Source organism: Ammodytes marinus, assembly GCF_949987685.1.
Source record: "Ammodytes marinus genome assembly, chromosome: 9".
In the NCBI taxonomy this organism is placed as follows: Eukaryota; Metazoa; Chordata; class Actinopteri; order Uranoscopiformes; family Ammodytidae; genus Ammodytes; species Ammodytes marinus.
This window is the reverse complement of record NC_137213.1, coordinates 19,511,295-19,525,216: the sequence shown is the minus strand read 5'-3', so window position 1 is coordinate 19,525,216 and position 13,922 is coordinate 19,511,295. Positions and strand designations below refer to the sequence as shown.

General features: G+C 41.8%; 1 protein-coding gene across 1 annotated transcript in view; it reads left to right on the top strand.

Moving 5' to 3' along the window:
• The window catches only part of LOC307255716 (dynein axonemal heavy chain 11-like), a gene marked incomplete at both ends in the record, with an annotated part of 39,156 nt that overhangs the window by 24,808 nt on the left and 426 nt on the right, over positions 1-13,922 (top strand). The window contains 35 exon segments of the mRNA XM_080034467.1: positions 60-222; positions 385-508; positions 1,058-1,200; positions 1,332-1,493; positions 1,666-1,725; positions 1,823-1,996; positions 2,147-2,293; positions 2,450-2,563; positions 2,826-2,969; positions 3,606-3,614; positions 3,617-3,790; positions 4,124-4,225; positions 4,499-4,633; positions 4,846-5,019; positions 5,597-5,729; positions 5,917-6,019; positions 6,269-6,391; positions 6,497-6,701; positions 8,288-8,452; positions 8,619-8,759; positions 9,023-9,193; positions 9,310-9,432; positions 9,516-9,709; positions 10,064-10,212; positions 10,440-10,567; positions 10,730-10,867; positions 11,170-11,259; positions 11,331-11,522; positions 11,638-11,757; positions 11,983-12,042; positions 12,177-12,359; positions 12,622-12,804; positions 13,221-13,336; positions 13,558-13,670; positions 13,781-13,921. Coding sequence (XP_079890593.1) covers positions 60-222; positions 385-508; positions 1,058-1,200; positions 1,332-1,493; positions 1,666-1,725; positions 1,823-1,996; positions 2,147-2,293; positions 2,450-2,563; positions 2,826-2,969; positions 3,606-3,614; positions 3,617-3,790; positions 4,124-4,225; positions 4,499-4,633; positions 4,846-5,019; positions 5,597-5,729; positions 5,917-6,019; positions 6,269-6,391; positions 6,497-6,701; positions 8,288-8,452; positions 8,619-8,759; positions 9,023-9,193; positions 9,310-9,432; positions 9,516-9,709; positions 10,064-10,212; positions 10,440-10,567; positions 10,730-10,867; positions 11,170-11,259; positions 11,331-11,522; positions 11,638-11,757; positions 11,983-12,042; positions 12,177-12,359; positions 12,622-12,804; positions 13,221-13,336; positions 13,558-13,670; positions 13,781-13,921 — 4,796 coding nt within the window.

Genomic DNA, 13,922 nt, shown 5'->3' with positions numbered 1-13,922 from the left:
CAGTTAATAAACCCACAGACCACGCACACACTATTCATTCTGGACTGGTTCGTGTCCAGGTGTCGTATCAGCCGTATCCTGGAGGCCCCCTATGGTAATGCCCTGCTGGTGGGGGTCGGGGGCAGCGGGAAGCAGAGTCTGTGTCGGCTGGCTGCCTTCCTCAGCATGCTAGAAGTGTTCCAGATCACGCTGCGCAAAGGATACGGCATCAATGACCTCAAAGTAAACACGCATTTACACACGCACACGCGGATAAGAGATACAAAATGTTGTGGCCAATACAGTATGTCAACTGTTGATATAGCTTAAAGGCCGGGTGGAACTACATGATGCCATACATGTACTATATTCTTTGTCTCTTTTTCTGCAACCCTACATCTCCAGAGTGACATAGCTGCATTGTACATAAAGGTGGGGGTGAAGAACATTGGGACAGTGTTTCTTCACACAGACGCTCAAATCCCAGACGAACGCTTCCTGGTGCTCATCAACGATATGCTGGCCTCAGGTTTGTTTACACTGATCAAGGACCAAGTGCCTTTTTCTTTTTCCTGCTTTAGTGTGTAAATAGCAAATGTTACCAGATCTAAAGAGGGTGCATACTAGGAATATCAAAGACATTTGGTTCATGAATTGATAGTGTGACAGGATTTTAGAGCATACATTCAACAGCAGTCTACAGAGTGAACATCTCATCAACCAAATGTAATGTCTCAGCTGAGCATTGTACACAGGCTGGATACATGTATCAGTGAATTATATTTTTCAGTGATGATGATGATGATGATGATGATGATGATGATGATGATGATGATGTTGATTTATTTACAGTTTACACTTGCTAGTATAAGTACTACATCTGGTTGTGATACACTTTGACTTTTAACATTTCACACAATCCAAATAGTGTTCCACATGACCTGTGCTGTGCACTGATTGTTAATGAGCAATAGAGCAAAGAGAATCAGATCCAATCGGCCCAAAGCTGATTCACATCATTCTGTAAATGGGAATGAATACACATTTTGATCCTGCATTGTTTGTTTGTATAATTAAGGAGATATTCCAGACCTGTTCAGTGATGAAGAAGTGGATATGATTGTGACGTCGATTCGGATGGAGCTGAGAGGACTAGGTCTCATAGACAGCAGGGACAACTGCTGGAGCTTTTTTATCGAGAGGATACGAAGACAGCTCAAGGTCTGAAAACACAATTTAAGTAATGTTAAAATCATGTGTGTATCAGACTGTAATATTATACCTGCTTTATTTAAAAAAAATATTTTCCCAATTCACTGATAAGAGAGGAACATATCTCCTTTGTCCTCCAGGTCGTCTTGTGTTTCTCCCCAGTCGGGTTCACGTTGCGGACACGTGCGCGGAAGTTTCCAGCTCTTGTTAACTGTACAGCCATCAACTGGTTTCACTCCTGGCCCCAGCTCGCCCTGCAGTCTGTCAGCACTACTTTCATAGAGAAGATACCTGGACTGGAGGTGGCAGCACGTTCACCCACCATTTCAGTTTGTTTTACATTATTAAAACATTACAAGTGAAATGTATTTATTGATTTATCGAAAGTCTTGTGAGAGAAAATGAGGTTACTCAAATTGATTCCTGCCGATATAATAATAACCTAAATCCCCTGTGCGTGTTTGTCCTGTGCAGCCAGATGTGCGGGCATCTATAAGCGAGTTCATCTCCTTCGCCCACACCTGTGTCAATGAGGTGAGTTGCTGCAATGCCTTGTGGGTGATAGGACCACCACTCCCTGGCACCTTCTCTGACATAGGCTCTCGGTTTCTCTTTCATCCACACGGTACAGGTGAGTGTCAAGTACCAGCAGAATGAGAAACACTTTAACTACACCACCCCAAAGAGTTTCCTGGAGTTTATGAAGCTGTACGGCAACCTGCTGGGGAAAAAACGCACCGAGCTGACACAGAAGATGGAACGCTTAGAGAACGGCCTGCAAAAACTGCAGACCACCGCCTCCCAGGTGAGACAACAACATGCACTTGACTGTATAAATGCAGGCAATTGTAAGCTACTTACTTTGTGTTGCTGCATTAAATATTCTCACTATCTGTCTTGCCATTTGAAAGGTTTTTATAATCTTGGTGTCTTCCTTTCTGTCTGCCTCACTTAGGTAGAAGATTTGAAGGCCAAGCTGGCAGTGCAGGAGGTGGAGCTGTGGCAGAGGAACACAGACATAGAGGCTCTCATAGCTAAAATCGGGCAACAGACAGAAAAGCTTAACCAGGAGAGAGCTGTGGCGGATGCAGAGGAGCATAGGGTAAGGCTAGTTGTGTGCATAGGGCTTGGATCATCAACCACACTGTACATTTTGAGTTTCATTTTCATTTTTCACATCTGCAGTTTACAGTACATATAGAATGAAGGAGTAAAAACACAGTAGATTTCATAACAACAACAAAAAAATGATCTTCAGGTGGCGACAATCCAAGCCGAAGTGACCAAACAGCAGCAGGAGACTGAGGAGGACCTGGCCAAGGCGGAACCTGCCCTACAGGCAGCCAATACAGCCCTCAATACACTGAACAGGGTAAATCACTCATGTACACATAACACCAGAGGCCCTGAATCCTGTTACTGCAATTGATTTATTCTGTTTGTTTTATTTCATTTCATTCGATTTGTTTATGTGCCCCTCGCTAGCGGTGCAAACATCCCAGACCCTGAAGTGAACATTATGTGTGTGTGTGTGTGTGTGTGTGTGTGTGTGTGTGTGTGTGTGTGTGTGTGTGTGTGTGTGTGTGTGTGTGTGTGTGTGTGTGTGTGTGTGTGTATTTTGTGTTCTCATCTAGCTGAACCTGACAGAGCTGAGGACGTTCCCCAACCCCCCAGCCATTGTCACCAACGTCTCAGCAGCTGTTCTGGTGCTACTGTCTCCCCAGGGCCGAATCCCTAAAGATCGCAGCTGGAAGGCTTCCAAGATGGTCATGAGCAAGGTGATATTTTACAGAGACGCCTTGTAGCGTTTTCTCAGATTAATGGAGGACCACCTCAAAGCCAAAAAGTCCATCACCAATAAATGCCCCCACCTACCCGAAATAACATTGTGACACATTTTAAATGACTTATTGCTGTTGTCTTCGATGTGCCTCGTCTGGGCTGCCAAACACCACCGAGAATTGAGTGTTTATTTTTATTGTGTTCCTCTTCTTCGTATGTCTTTTAACGGTGTATTGATTGCTGTTATTTTATTTAATGCATTTTCAAGTTTCTCTGCTGATCCTCTTTGTCTCTTTTCATATTTTATCTGTTTTTTTTTTGTAAAAGTCTGTGTTATATTGAATGTTTTACAACGTCTATATATGTTATGTTCTGAGCGCTGCTGCCATCTTGGCTTCTTGTAAAAAAAGATTTTTAATCTCAGCTAGTCACAAAAAAGTTGCATATAAAAATGACTCCGTTACGCTAGCCAGTTGCCACTGTGGTGGTGTGAAGCTGAGTGTATTTGTATTTTATTTCGGTCCATGAATAAGAATCCAATAAAGCTTGCAAAAGTATTAAAAAGTTTAGATTTTGAGGTGACACCATTTCATCTAATCCACACGCACGTCTGTGCACAAATGCCCCTCCAGGTGGACGACACTTCCTTCAGGCTCTGATAAACTTCGACAAAGAGCACATCCCCGAGGCAACAGTGAGGTGTGTGAGAGAGGAGCACCTCAGTGACCCGGAGTTCAACCCGGACTTTGTGAGACAGAAATCGTCTGCCGCTGCAGGGCTCTGTTCCTGGGTAATCAACATCATACGCTTCCACGAGGTACATACACACACACATACACACACCAGCTGTCACACACATAATTTACTGTCGTCCAAGCTAAACCAGTGAGTGATGTGTTTTGTTTTAGTGTACAGTGCTGTGTTCTTGTTGTTTAAAAGGTTACTTTCTGTTTCCCCATCTATTGTGCTGCCCTGGATAGATCTTTGTAAGTACCTCTGCTTTTCTGTCTTTACATTATTGTATTTCAAATGTACAGTGTGTGCAGCATATACTATAAGTGGTCATAGGGATTTAAGTGTTTAATTTGTGTCTCATGTCACATCATTTTTGAGGACTAATATGTTGTTGTTTAAATGTTGTCGTCTTCAGGTATTCTGTGAGGTGGAGATGAAGAGGATGTGTCTGTCTCAGGCCAATGCTGATCTGGCTGAGGCTGCAGAGAAACTAGAAGCCATCAGGAAAAAACTTGCTGTTAGTCCCTTTTTAGATGATTTCTTTCTTTGTTTCTGTCTTTATTTCCTTTGCATAATTATGTAAATATATTGAGATTCCTGAAAAGAAATACATTCAGGCACCTACATTGGTATTAGACTTTCCTAAGCACATTTCAGAGAGATGTTAATATGTGGGTTCAGGCTGCTATTCTTGTTTTTGTGACATGAATTGTCAGGTTGAAATTACTTTCAAACGTCTCTCATGTCATCATATTATTGTCTGTTTCCTGTTCCCCCCCCTCGCTCTCAGGAGTTGGACAGCAGCCTGGAAACTCTGACAACAGCATTTGAGAAGGCCACATCAGAGAAACTACGCTTCCAGGAAGAGGTCAACCGCACCAACAAGACAATAGAACTGGCCAATAGACTGGTCAAAGGACTGGAGGTGGGCACAGCAGCGGCCAACGGGAGATCAGTTAGATTTGTGTTTCTTAAAGTTGATTGAAGACATTTTGAATAAACTCAGTATGCTGTGTACCAAACAATATGCTTACTTTTTACCTACTGTATTGATGTATTTTGGGAAAAAGGGGTTGCTCCCTGTATAAGGCCCATATATCTCACTGTGTATGTGTGTACAATATGTGCCTGTTTCAGAGTGAGAATGTGCGCTGGGCCCATTCAGTGGCTCAGTACCATGAACAGGAGGAAACTCTGAGTGGGGACGTGCTCCTGACCGCAGCCTTCATCTCTTATGCCGGCTCTTTCTCCAAGAAGTACAGAGGAGAGTTGCTGGACAACCTCTGGATGCCCTTTCTGCGCAGCCAGAAGGTCACTCTCTAAAACAAACACATACATATTTTCCCAAGAAATGTCCGACAAAGAGTAAATATTTTTCTAAACTATAAGGCTATCTTCATATTTGCTTATGCTTTCCTGCTCCACATACTTCCTCCTATCTCTGTCATTCCCACAGCAGCCTGTCCTTACAACAGGAGTATGTGTTGAGATGTCACTGATGACCTTTCTTATTTTTTCATCATTTCATTTTCAAAATGAAAACATTGGACAAGTAAAATACATGAGTGATAAAAATACAATATCACAAAACAAAACAAACATAGACAAGTACATACAGCCGTACACACAAAAGCTCTCACATTATCCCCAAAACCACACCCATTGCATTACATCAAAAGTAGTACAAATTAGTTCAAATTTCATATTTACATAATTAAGACAGTATATGAACAAACCCAATTCACAATGTATGAGTGCATTTCAGCTAGACTATACCCAAAACAACATCATCATATATATCACAAACAGGAACTTCACAAGAAAATTTGAATAAATTAAAAAATAAATAATTATTTTACTTTTTCTCTCCACATTATCTCTCCATCAGGTGCCAGTCCCCATGACAGAGGGCTTAGATCCAGTGTTGATGCTGACGGACGATGCGATGGTGGCCCAGTGGAACAATGAAGGATTACCAGGAGATAAAATGTCTACCCAGAATGCGACCATCCTCACTAACTGTGAGTCTACCATATATGTGTGTATATATATATATATATATATATATATATATATATATATATATATATATATATATATATATATATGTGTGTGTTACTTCACTGTAGGGATTGAGATAACCCTCCGCCAATTTGCTCAATAATATGTTCAAATCTCCACATGTCTGTCATGTGTGTTCTGCTTTAGGCGAGCGTTGGCCTCTCCTCATTGACCCTCAGCTGCAAGGCATCAAGTGGATCAAGAGCCGCTGTGGCAGCAGCCTTAAGGTTGTCAGTCTCGGGGAAAGAGGGTGAGCGTTTTCTAATTCCAGTTTTAACATCCTCAGGTAGAGATGAAGACTTTCAATATGGACCTGAACTGCTGTTATACAGTACCTCATATAATATATCACTGTGGGGAAACTTGGACTGAGAAGCATTGTTAACATAGCGCATGTCCTGCTGCCACCTAGTGTTGTCTGCTTTTCTTTTCTTTAGTTGCACTATTATTTGTGTGAATGTTTTTCCTTTTCATTTATTAATGTTAAATGTTATTCCAGCTATGTGGATGTGATAGAACAGGCTGTGGTGGCAGGGGATACTGTCCTTATAGAGAACCTGGAGGAGACTATTGACCCTGTTATTGACCCTCTGCTGGGACGACATACCATCAAGAAGGGCACGTATGTTCACTGTCCACACAAAACGTCAATTTTTTCCTCTTTTTTTAGTTCAGTCCTTCTCCTATTATACTTAAAGCTCCCTCTCTTTATATCACTTTCTTCCAGTTGTATAAAGGTGGGAGACAAGGAGTGTTTCTTCCACCCAGGTTTTAGACTGATCCTGCACACTAAATTGGCCAATCCTCACTACAAGCCAGAGATCCAAGCCCAGACCACCCTCATCAATTTTACAGTGACCAGGGATGGTCTGGAGGACCAGCTCCTGGCCCAAGTGGTCAATCAGGAAAGACCTGACCTCGAGCACCTCAAGGTGGGCTAAATGAGTTATAGTAGGGGATCCTCTTTGTTATATGGCAAATTAGTTTCGGTCAACTTGTATTACACGTAAGGCTCTAGCACGTGTAAACACCATTAGTAACTTAGAAATATATATTTACAATACATTGTATTTAAGATGCTACAATGAACTTTAAATATTTCTGAAAAAGTCAAAATGTTCTTCTGATGACCATAAATTACATGCAACAGAAAACGAGACCATCAGTGCAAAGAATGCTATTTTAATACAGTTTTTCTTTGTGTCTTTGTCATGGGTACGCTCACCTTGGGACAACAGCTGGCGTAGTGAAAACACTACCCCTTTTGTCCAAAGGCGGTGCAAGAATTAAAACAAACTGAAAGTTCCTCGGAGCACCTTTAAAGTACAGTGATTAGGTAGCTTTGCCGCTTTAACCAGTTACACAGTTTGGTGCTGTGTTTCCATTATACTTTTTAATTATATCCAACAGTGCTGATAAATGTTTTAGCTGTTGCAGCCTCTGTGTACTATATGAAAAGGAAAAATACTGCTTTTTGAAATAAGCTATTTCCAAAAACAATTCGGTAACACTTTACAATAAGGTACACAAAATTGTAGTAGCTACTACATACCTACTACATAGATATGTGTTACCTACTACATGGGTTTTTTTTTGTGTTACCTACTACATAGGTTTTTTTTTGTGCTACCTAACACATAGGGTTTTTTTTGTGTTACCTACTACATAGGGTTTTTTTTGTGTTACCTACTACATAGGTTTTTTTGTGCTACCTAACACATAGGTAGCACAAAAAAAAACATATGTGTTAAGTAGCACAAAAACAAACCCCTATGTAGTAGGTAACACAAAAAAAACCCTATGTGTTAGGTAGCACAAAAAAAAACCTATGTGTTAGGTAGCACAAAAAAAAACCCTATGTGTTAGGTAGCACAAAAAAAACCCCTGTGTTAGGTAGCACAAAAAAAACCCTATGTAGTAGGTAACACAAAAAAGAACCCTATGTGTTAGGTAGCACAAAAAAAAACCCTATGTAGTAGGTAACACAAAAAAAACCCTATGTGTTAAGTAGCACACAAAAAAAACCTATGTAGTAGGTAACACAAAAAAAACTATGTTAGGTAGCACAAAAAAAAACCTATGTGTTAGGTAGCACAAAAAAAAACCTGTGTTAGGTAACACAAAAAAAACCCTATGTGTTAGGTAGCACAAAAAAAAACCCATGTAGTAGGTAACACAAAAAAAACCCTATGTGTTAGGTAGCACAAAAAAAACCCTATGTGTTAGGTAGCACAAAAAAAACCCTATGTGTTAGGTAGCACAAAAAAAACCCTATGTAGTAGGTAACACAAAAAAAACCTATGTGTTAGGTAGCACAAAAAAAAAACCTATGTGTTAGGTAGCACAAAAAAACCTATGTGTTAAGTAGCACAAAAAAAAACCTATGTAGTAGGTAACACAAAAAAAAACACTTATAACACATATCTATGTAGTAGGTATGTAGTAGCTACTACAATTTTGTGTACCTTATTGTAAAGTGTTACCAACAATTCAAACTGTTTGTGTGAACTCCCTGCAGAGTGACCTGACCAAACATCAGAACAGCTTTAAGATTGAGCTGAAGCTGCTGGAAGACGAGCTGCTGACCAGACTCTCCGCCGCAGAGAGCAACTTCCTGGGAGACAACGTGCTGGTGGAGAAGCTTGAGACCACCAAGCACACTGCTGCTGAGATTGAGCTCAAGGTAACAGGGTTAATGTGTGTGTGTACTTAGTTGTTGTAGAGTTCACTTGTGTTGTATATTTCCCTCCATATTTTCTCCCATGATCCACCTTTTTTTTTTTTTGGTCATCTCTTCTCCTTCGTCTTTTTCTTCTGTCTTCTACATCCCTCCATTGCTCCTTTCTCAGGTGTTGGAAGCTAAAGTCAACGAGGTGAAGATAAATGAAGCCAGAGAACACTACCGTTCTGTTGCTGTCAGAGCTTCCCTGCTCTACTTCATCATGAACGACCTCAACAAGATCAACCCCATGTATCAGTTCAGCCTCAAGGTAACCAGGAGGGATTGAAGGACAAAGTGCTAGTAGGAACTTACTAATCAAATTATAATGAAACAGACAAATGTATTAATTCTGTGTTATAACTTGTGTATAAGTATGCCTCCAGTTTAAAATGTTGCAAAACACATTGCTGTCACTAAATGTAATGTCATGCCATCCCTAGTGAAGATAATAAGTGGAAAACTCTGGATAACCTATGAAAAAATGATCAGTGTGTACAATGATCATGATGATAATAAACCTCTTGTTCTCAGGCCTTTAACATGGTATTCCACAAGGCGGTGGCGATGGCGGAGGCCTGTGAGGATGTGAACAGCAGAGTGAACACGCTCATAGACTGCGTTACCTACTCCACCTTCAACTACATCAGCAGGGGACTATTCGAGAGAGACAAGCTCACCTTTACCGCACAGCTAGCCTTCCAGGTGTGTAAATGTCTATGTCAGTGTTAGAGAGAGAGAGAGAGAGAGAGAGAGATAGAATAGAGAGAGAGTGAGTGTGTTATGTGTTTCTTCCGTGACTCTGCTCTCCTCTCTTTTAGTTACTCCTGATGAGTAAAGAGATAGACATGCGAGAGCTGGACTTCCTGCTACGTTTTAACATCGACCACAGCTACGTCAGCCCCCTCGACTTTCTTCCCAGCTCGGCATGGAGCGCCATCAAAGTGAATGCAAACACACATATCCAAACAGGTTAGTATTTCTAGTTTTTACTGGCTCACCATCCATACATTTTGTCATTGTCCAGGTGATGAGTTTCACTGATGAGTTTCGTGGTTTGGATCGGGACATGGAAGGCTCACCTAAGCGCTGGAAGAAGATGGTGGAGTCGGAGTGTCCCGAGAAGGAGAAGTTTCCCCAGGAGTGGAAAGGGAAAAGCTCCCTGCAGAAGCTCATCATGATGAGAGCCCTGAGACCTGACCGCATGACCTACGCTCTCAGGTGAGGAGGGTTTGATTTCCCCCCTTTTTAGATATATTTTCGCATTGCTGCCCTTTTAACATTTAACCACTTTTTATCACTTTCTTTTTTTTAAACTATATTGTGTCAGTCACATAATTTTCCTTGCCGCCATTCCACATCGCTGTCTAAATGTTTAATGTCTAATCTTGAATCTTGATGTATTTTCTTTGTTTTTACTAGCTCTTGAATGCAATTTCTAATGTCTGATCTTGATGTATTTTATGCCCCTGTAAAGCCCTTTGAATTGCCTTGCGTATGAATTGTGCTATGTAAATAAACTTGCCTTGCCTTAAACCCAGTCTGTTTCTGCTCTCCTCTTTTGGCATACTACAGGAACTTTGTGGAGGAGAAGCTTGGGGTGAAGTACACAGAGGGCCGAAAGATTGAGTTTGCAAAGTCTTTCAGAGAAAGTGGTCCAGCCTCACCTGTGTTCTTTATCCTCTCGCCTGGGGTGGACCCACTTAAAGATGTGGAATCACTGGGTATTGGAAACAGTAGCCACTCACACAGCAAAAACATTGCATGATTCTTAATTGCTTATTCTTTACACATGCTATAATGATGTTGTCTCTTGTAGGGCTTATAAAGCACCATAAACTACTGTATATGTTGCCTATAGCGTTGTGTCATTTTGCATTTTTTGTTTTAGTCTACATCAACAAACAGTATATAAAGACTTACAAATTCAATGGGTTCTTTTTGTTCCCAGGAAGGAAGCTCGGTTACACCATCGACCTCGGGAAGCTTCACAACGTGTCATTGGGCCAGGGTCAGGAAGCTGTGGCTGAGGTTGCCATGGAAATCGCTGCCAAGGAGGGTCACTGGGTTATATTGCAGGTGGAAGAGAGATGGATTTACACTATTAATGTTTCATCAGAGGATCAAATATATTGTTCTGTGTATTCTGTGTATTCTTTAGTTTGTATGCTTCAAAGTTCATACTATCACCCATTCTACTATACTAGATTTGGATTGTGTTTTTCATTCACGCAACTGTAGAACATCCACCTGGTTGCTCGTTGGCTGGGCTCACTTGAGAAGCTCCTGGAGCACTGCTGGGAAGGCAGTCATCCAGAATATAGAGTGTTTATGAGCGCTGAGCCGGCGCCAACGCCCCAGGAGCACATCATACCACAGGTATAGCGATGCAGTGTACATGCAACAAGGCCATCTCAATGCATCAAGCATATACCGTACATGTAGTTAATGTACATTAGTCAGGGGCGCAGCCAGCCAGGGATTTGTTTTTATTTTGGGCCAGATGAAAATATACTGTATAACACTGGGCGATTGGGCCCCACCCAGGACATAGGTTGTTGTAATATTTGAGGCCCCTGTCAATCACATGCCCTTAGAATCTTCCAAACGTTTCACCCACTTAGGGCGCCCCTGACTACAATTAATGACTTAGTTAAGTATTGGCAATATGTTTTCCTCAGGGAATTCTGGAAAACGCCATCAAGATCACAAATGAGCCTCCTACTGGCATGCATGCCAATTTGCACGCTGCTCTGGATAACTTTGACCAGGTGAGTGTTGACTGTTTGCTTTGCGGCAGTAGTGCTTATTTGTTTATTTACCTGTTAATTCTTCTTCATAGGACATCCTGGATCAGTGCAGTCGTGAGCAGGAGTTTAAGACCATCCTCTTCTCTCTGTGTTACTTCCATGCCTGTGTGGCGGAGAGGAGGAAGTTTGGACCCCAGGGTTGGAACAGAAAGTATCCCTTCAACACCGGAGACCTGACCATATCAGTCAACGTCCTCTACAACTACCTGGAGGCCAATGCACAGGTGGGGTGGGTGGTAGACGTAACAGTTGGGACGAGATGGTGTATGTGAACAATAAAGATGATAGAGATGATGGTTGTATTGGCAGTGGTTTTCATAATGATTATGTGGATTGAAGGTGCCATGGGAGGACCTGAGGTATCTGTTTGGTGAAATCATGTATGGAGGACACATCACCGATGACTGGGACAGACGGCTCTGCAGAACATACCTGGAAGAATACATGCAGCCCAATCAGGTTTGTCTGATAGTTTATTCTTGGGAACAACCCAGTAAGAAAATATAAATAGTATAGTTTGACTAGTTTTGGGCCAAAGACTGCAAATGCAAGCTAGAGAGTGTCTGGCAACCTGACGTGCCAGATCTAGTCCATCATTCGACCAAGTAAATGATTGTCTTGTAGGACTATTGTGTTTGATGTGTGGAGGTAAAAATACACTTCTTTCTTGTTGTTATTTTACAGTTCGACAGGAAGCTCTCTTTGGCTCCTGGGTTTGTGGTCCCCTCCAACCTGGACTACCAGGTAAACAGAGATGGAAATCATGTGAAGAAAACATTTCTTTTTTAAGGTTCCCTGAGGTTCAACTTAAAACTAGTTTGTTATGATGACACTAATAGATGGATGGCATTCACCATTTTGTCTCACTACATCTACAGGGCTACCATGATTTCATAGATGAGATGCTGCCCCACGAGAGCCCAGTGCATTATGGGTTGCACCCCAACGCCGAAATTGAGTTCTTGACAGTAACGTCAGATAACCTTTTCCACACTCTGCTGGAGCTGCAGTCTCCTGATGCCGTGATGGGAGAGGGGGCCTCACAGACACTTGAGGAGAAGGTACACCTACGGGTTTAATTATTCTCTTTAATGGATTTTTTTTTTTACATAAATCAAAAGATTAGAACACACAGGTTGTGATTTGGTATTTTACAAAGTTAGTAATGCCAGCTTCTAAATTAGTCACACAGGCAGCAGTTTTGGATGACCCCAATGTTTTAATTCTTAGGGAAGCAAGGTGAAAAGAGCTACATTACTAAATGTAGTGAGTGTAGTTAAATTCCTTTCCTATGAAGTTACTTATTACAGACTCCTCCCTCAGGTGAAAACTATTTTAGATGAGGTGTTGGAGAAGCTGCCAGAGGAGTACAATATGTCCGACATCACCTCTAAGACAGCCGAACGCTCCCCATATATCCTGGTCTGCTTCCAGGAGTGTGAGCGCATGAACATGCTCATATCTGAGATACGGCGCTCACTCAAAGAGCTCGACCTGGGACTCAAGGTATGCTCGCGTCTTTGTTTGTTTGCATCGATGCGGCCCTCAACATCGTCACATTAGCTTTGGTCTGACTTATTCAAATGAGTTTGTGAGGATTGGCATCTACATACGTACAGTATGTCTTCTAGCAGTGACATTGGTAAACATAGTTTAATACAAGTTTATAAAAAAAAACTCTTCCTGTTTGCAAGTATGGAGTCTTTGATAGTGCCACATAAATCCATTCGAAGACAATTTTTTTTTTCCTTCAACCGATCAGGAGACATATATTTTACTGTAATAACCAGCAGCTGTTTGTTACAGCATTTACTCTGGTGTGTCAATGTGGTAATGATTCAGTGATGCTACATGCAGCACTTTGGATTTGTGTGTATTCACAGTGGTGTAATAGTAGTAGTTATAATAATGTCTGCCAAAAGGGTGAACTGGCCATCTCCTCTGAGATGGAGAAGCTGCAGACGGCCCTGTTCTTTGACAATGTCCCAGATACCTGGACCAAGCTGGCCTACCCCTCCATCTACAGCCTGGCTATATGGTGCGTATAAGTGTGTGTTGTGTTATTACATTAGCTGTGGAAAAAAAAGTGCTGTATTTACGATCCTTTTCTCTCTTTCTGTGTGTGTGTGTGTGTGTGTGTGTGTGTGTGTGTGTGTGTGTGTGTGTGTGTGTGTGTGTGTGTGTGTGTGTGTGTGTGTGTGTGTGTGTGTGTGTGTGTGTGTGTGTGTGTGTGTGTGTGTGTGTGTGTGTGTGTGTCAGGTATAATGACGTATTGCAGCGTTGCAAAGAGCTGGACAGCTGGACTCAGGACCTGACTCTGCCTAGTGTCGTCTGGCTGTCTGGACTTTTCAACCCACAGTCCTTCCTCACTGGTAACACACAACGTCAAACAAACAACAATAGAATAAAGCTTTTTTTTTGTATACTCCCGTAGGATCCTTCGCCTAATGGTCATTAATCATGTTGTTTTTATTTTTTCCAGCGGTGATGCAGTCTCTGGCTCGTAAGAATGAGTGGCCCTTGGATAAAGTGAACCTGACTGTGGATGTGACCAAGAAGTTTAAGGAAGAGTTCAACCAACCTGCCAGGGAGGGCGCATACGTATATGGACTTTACATGGAAGG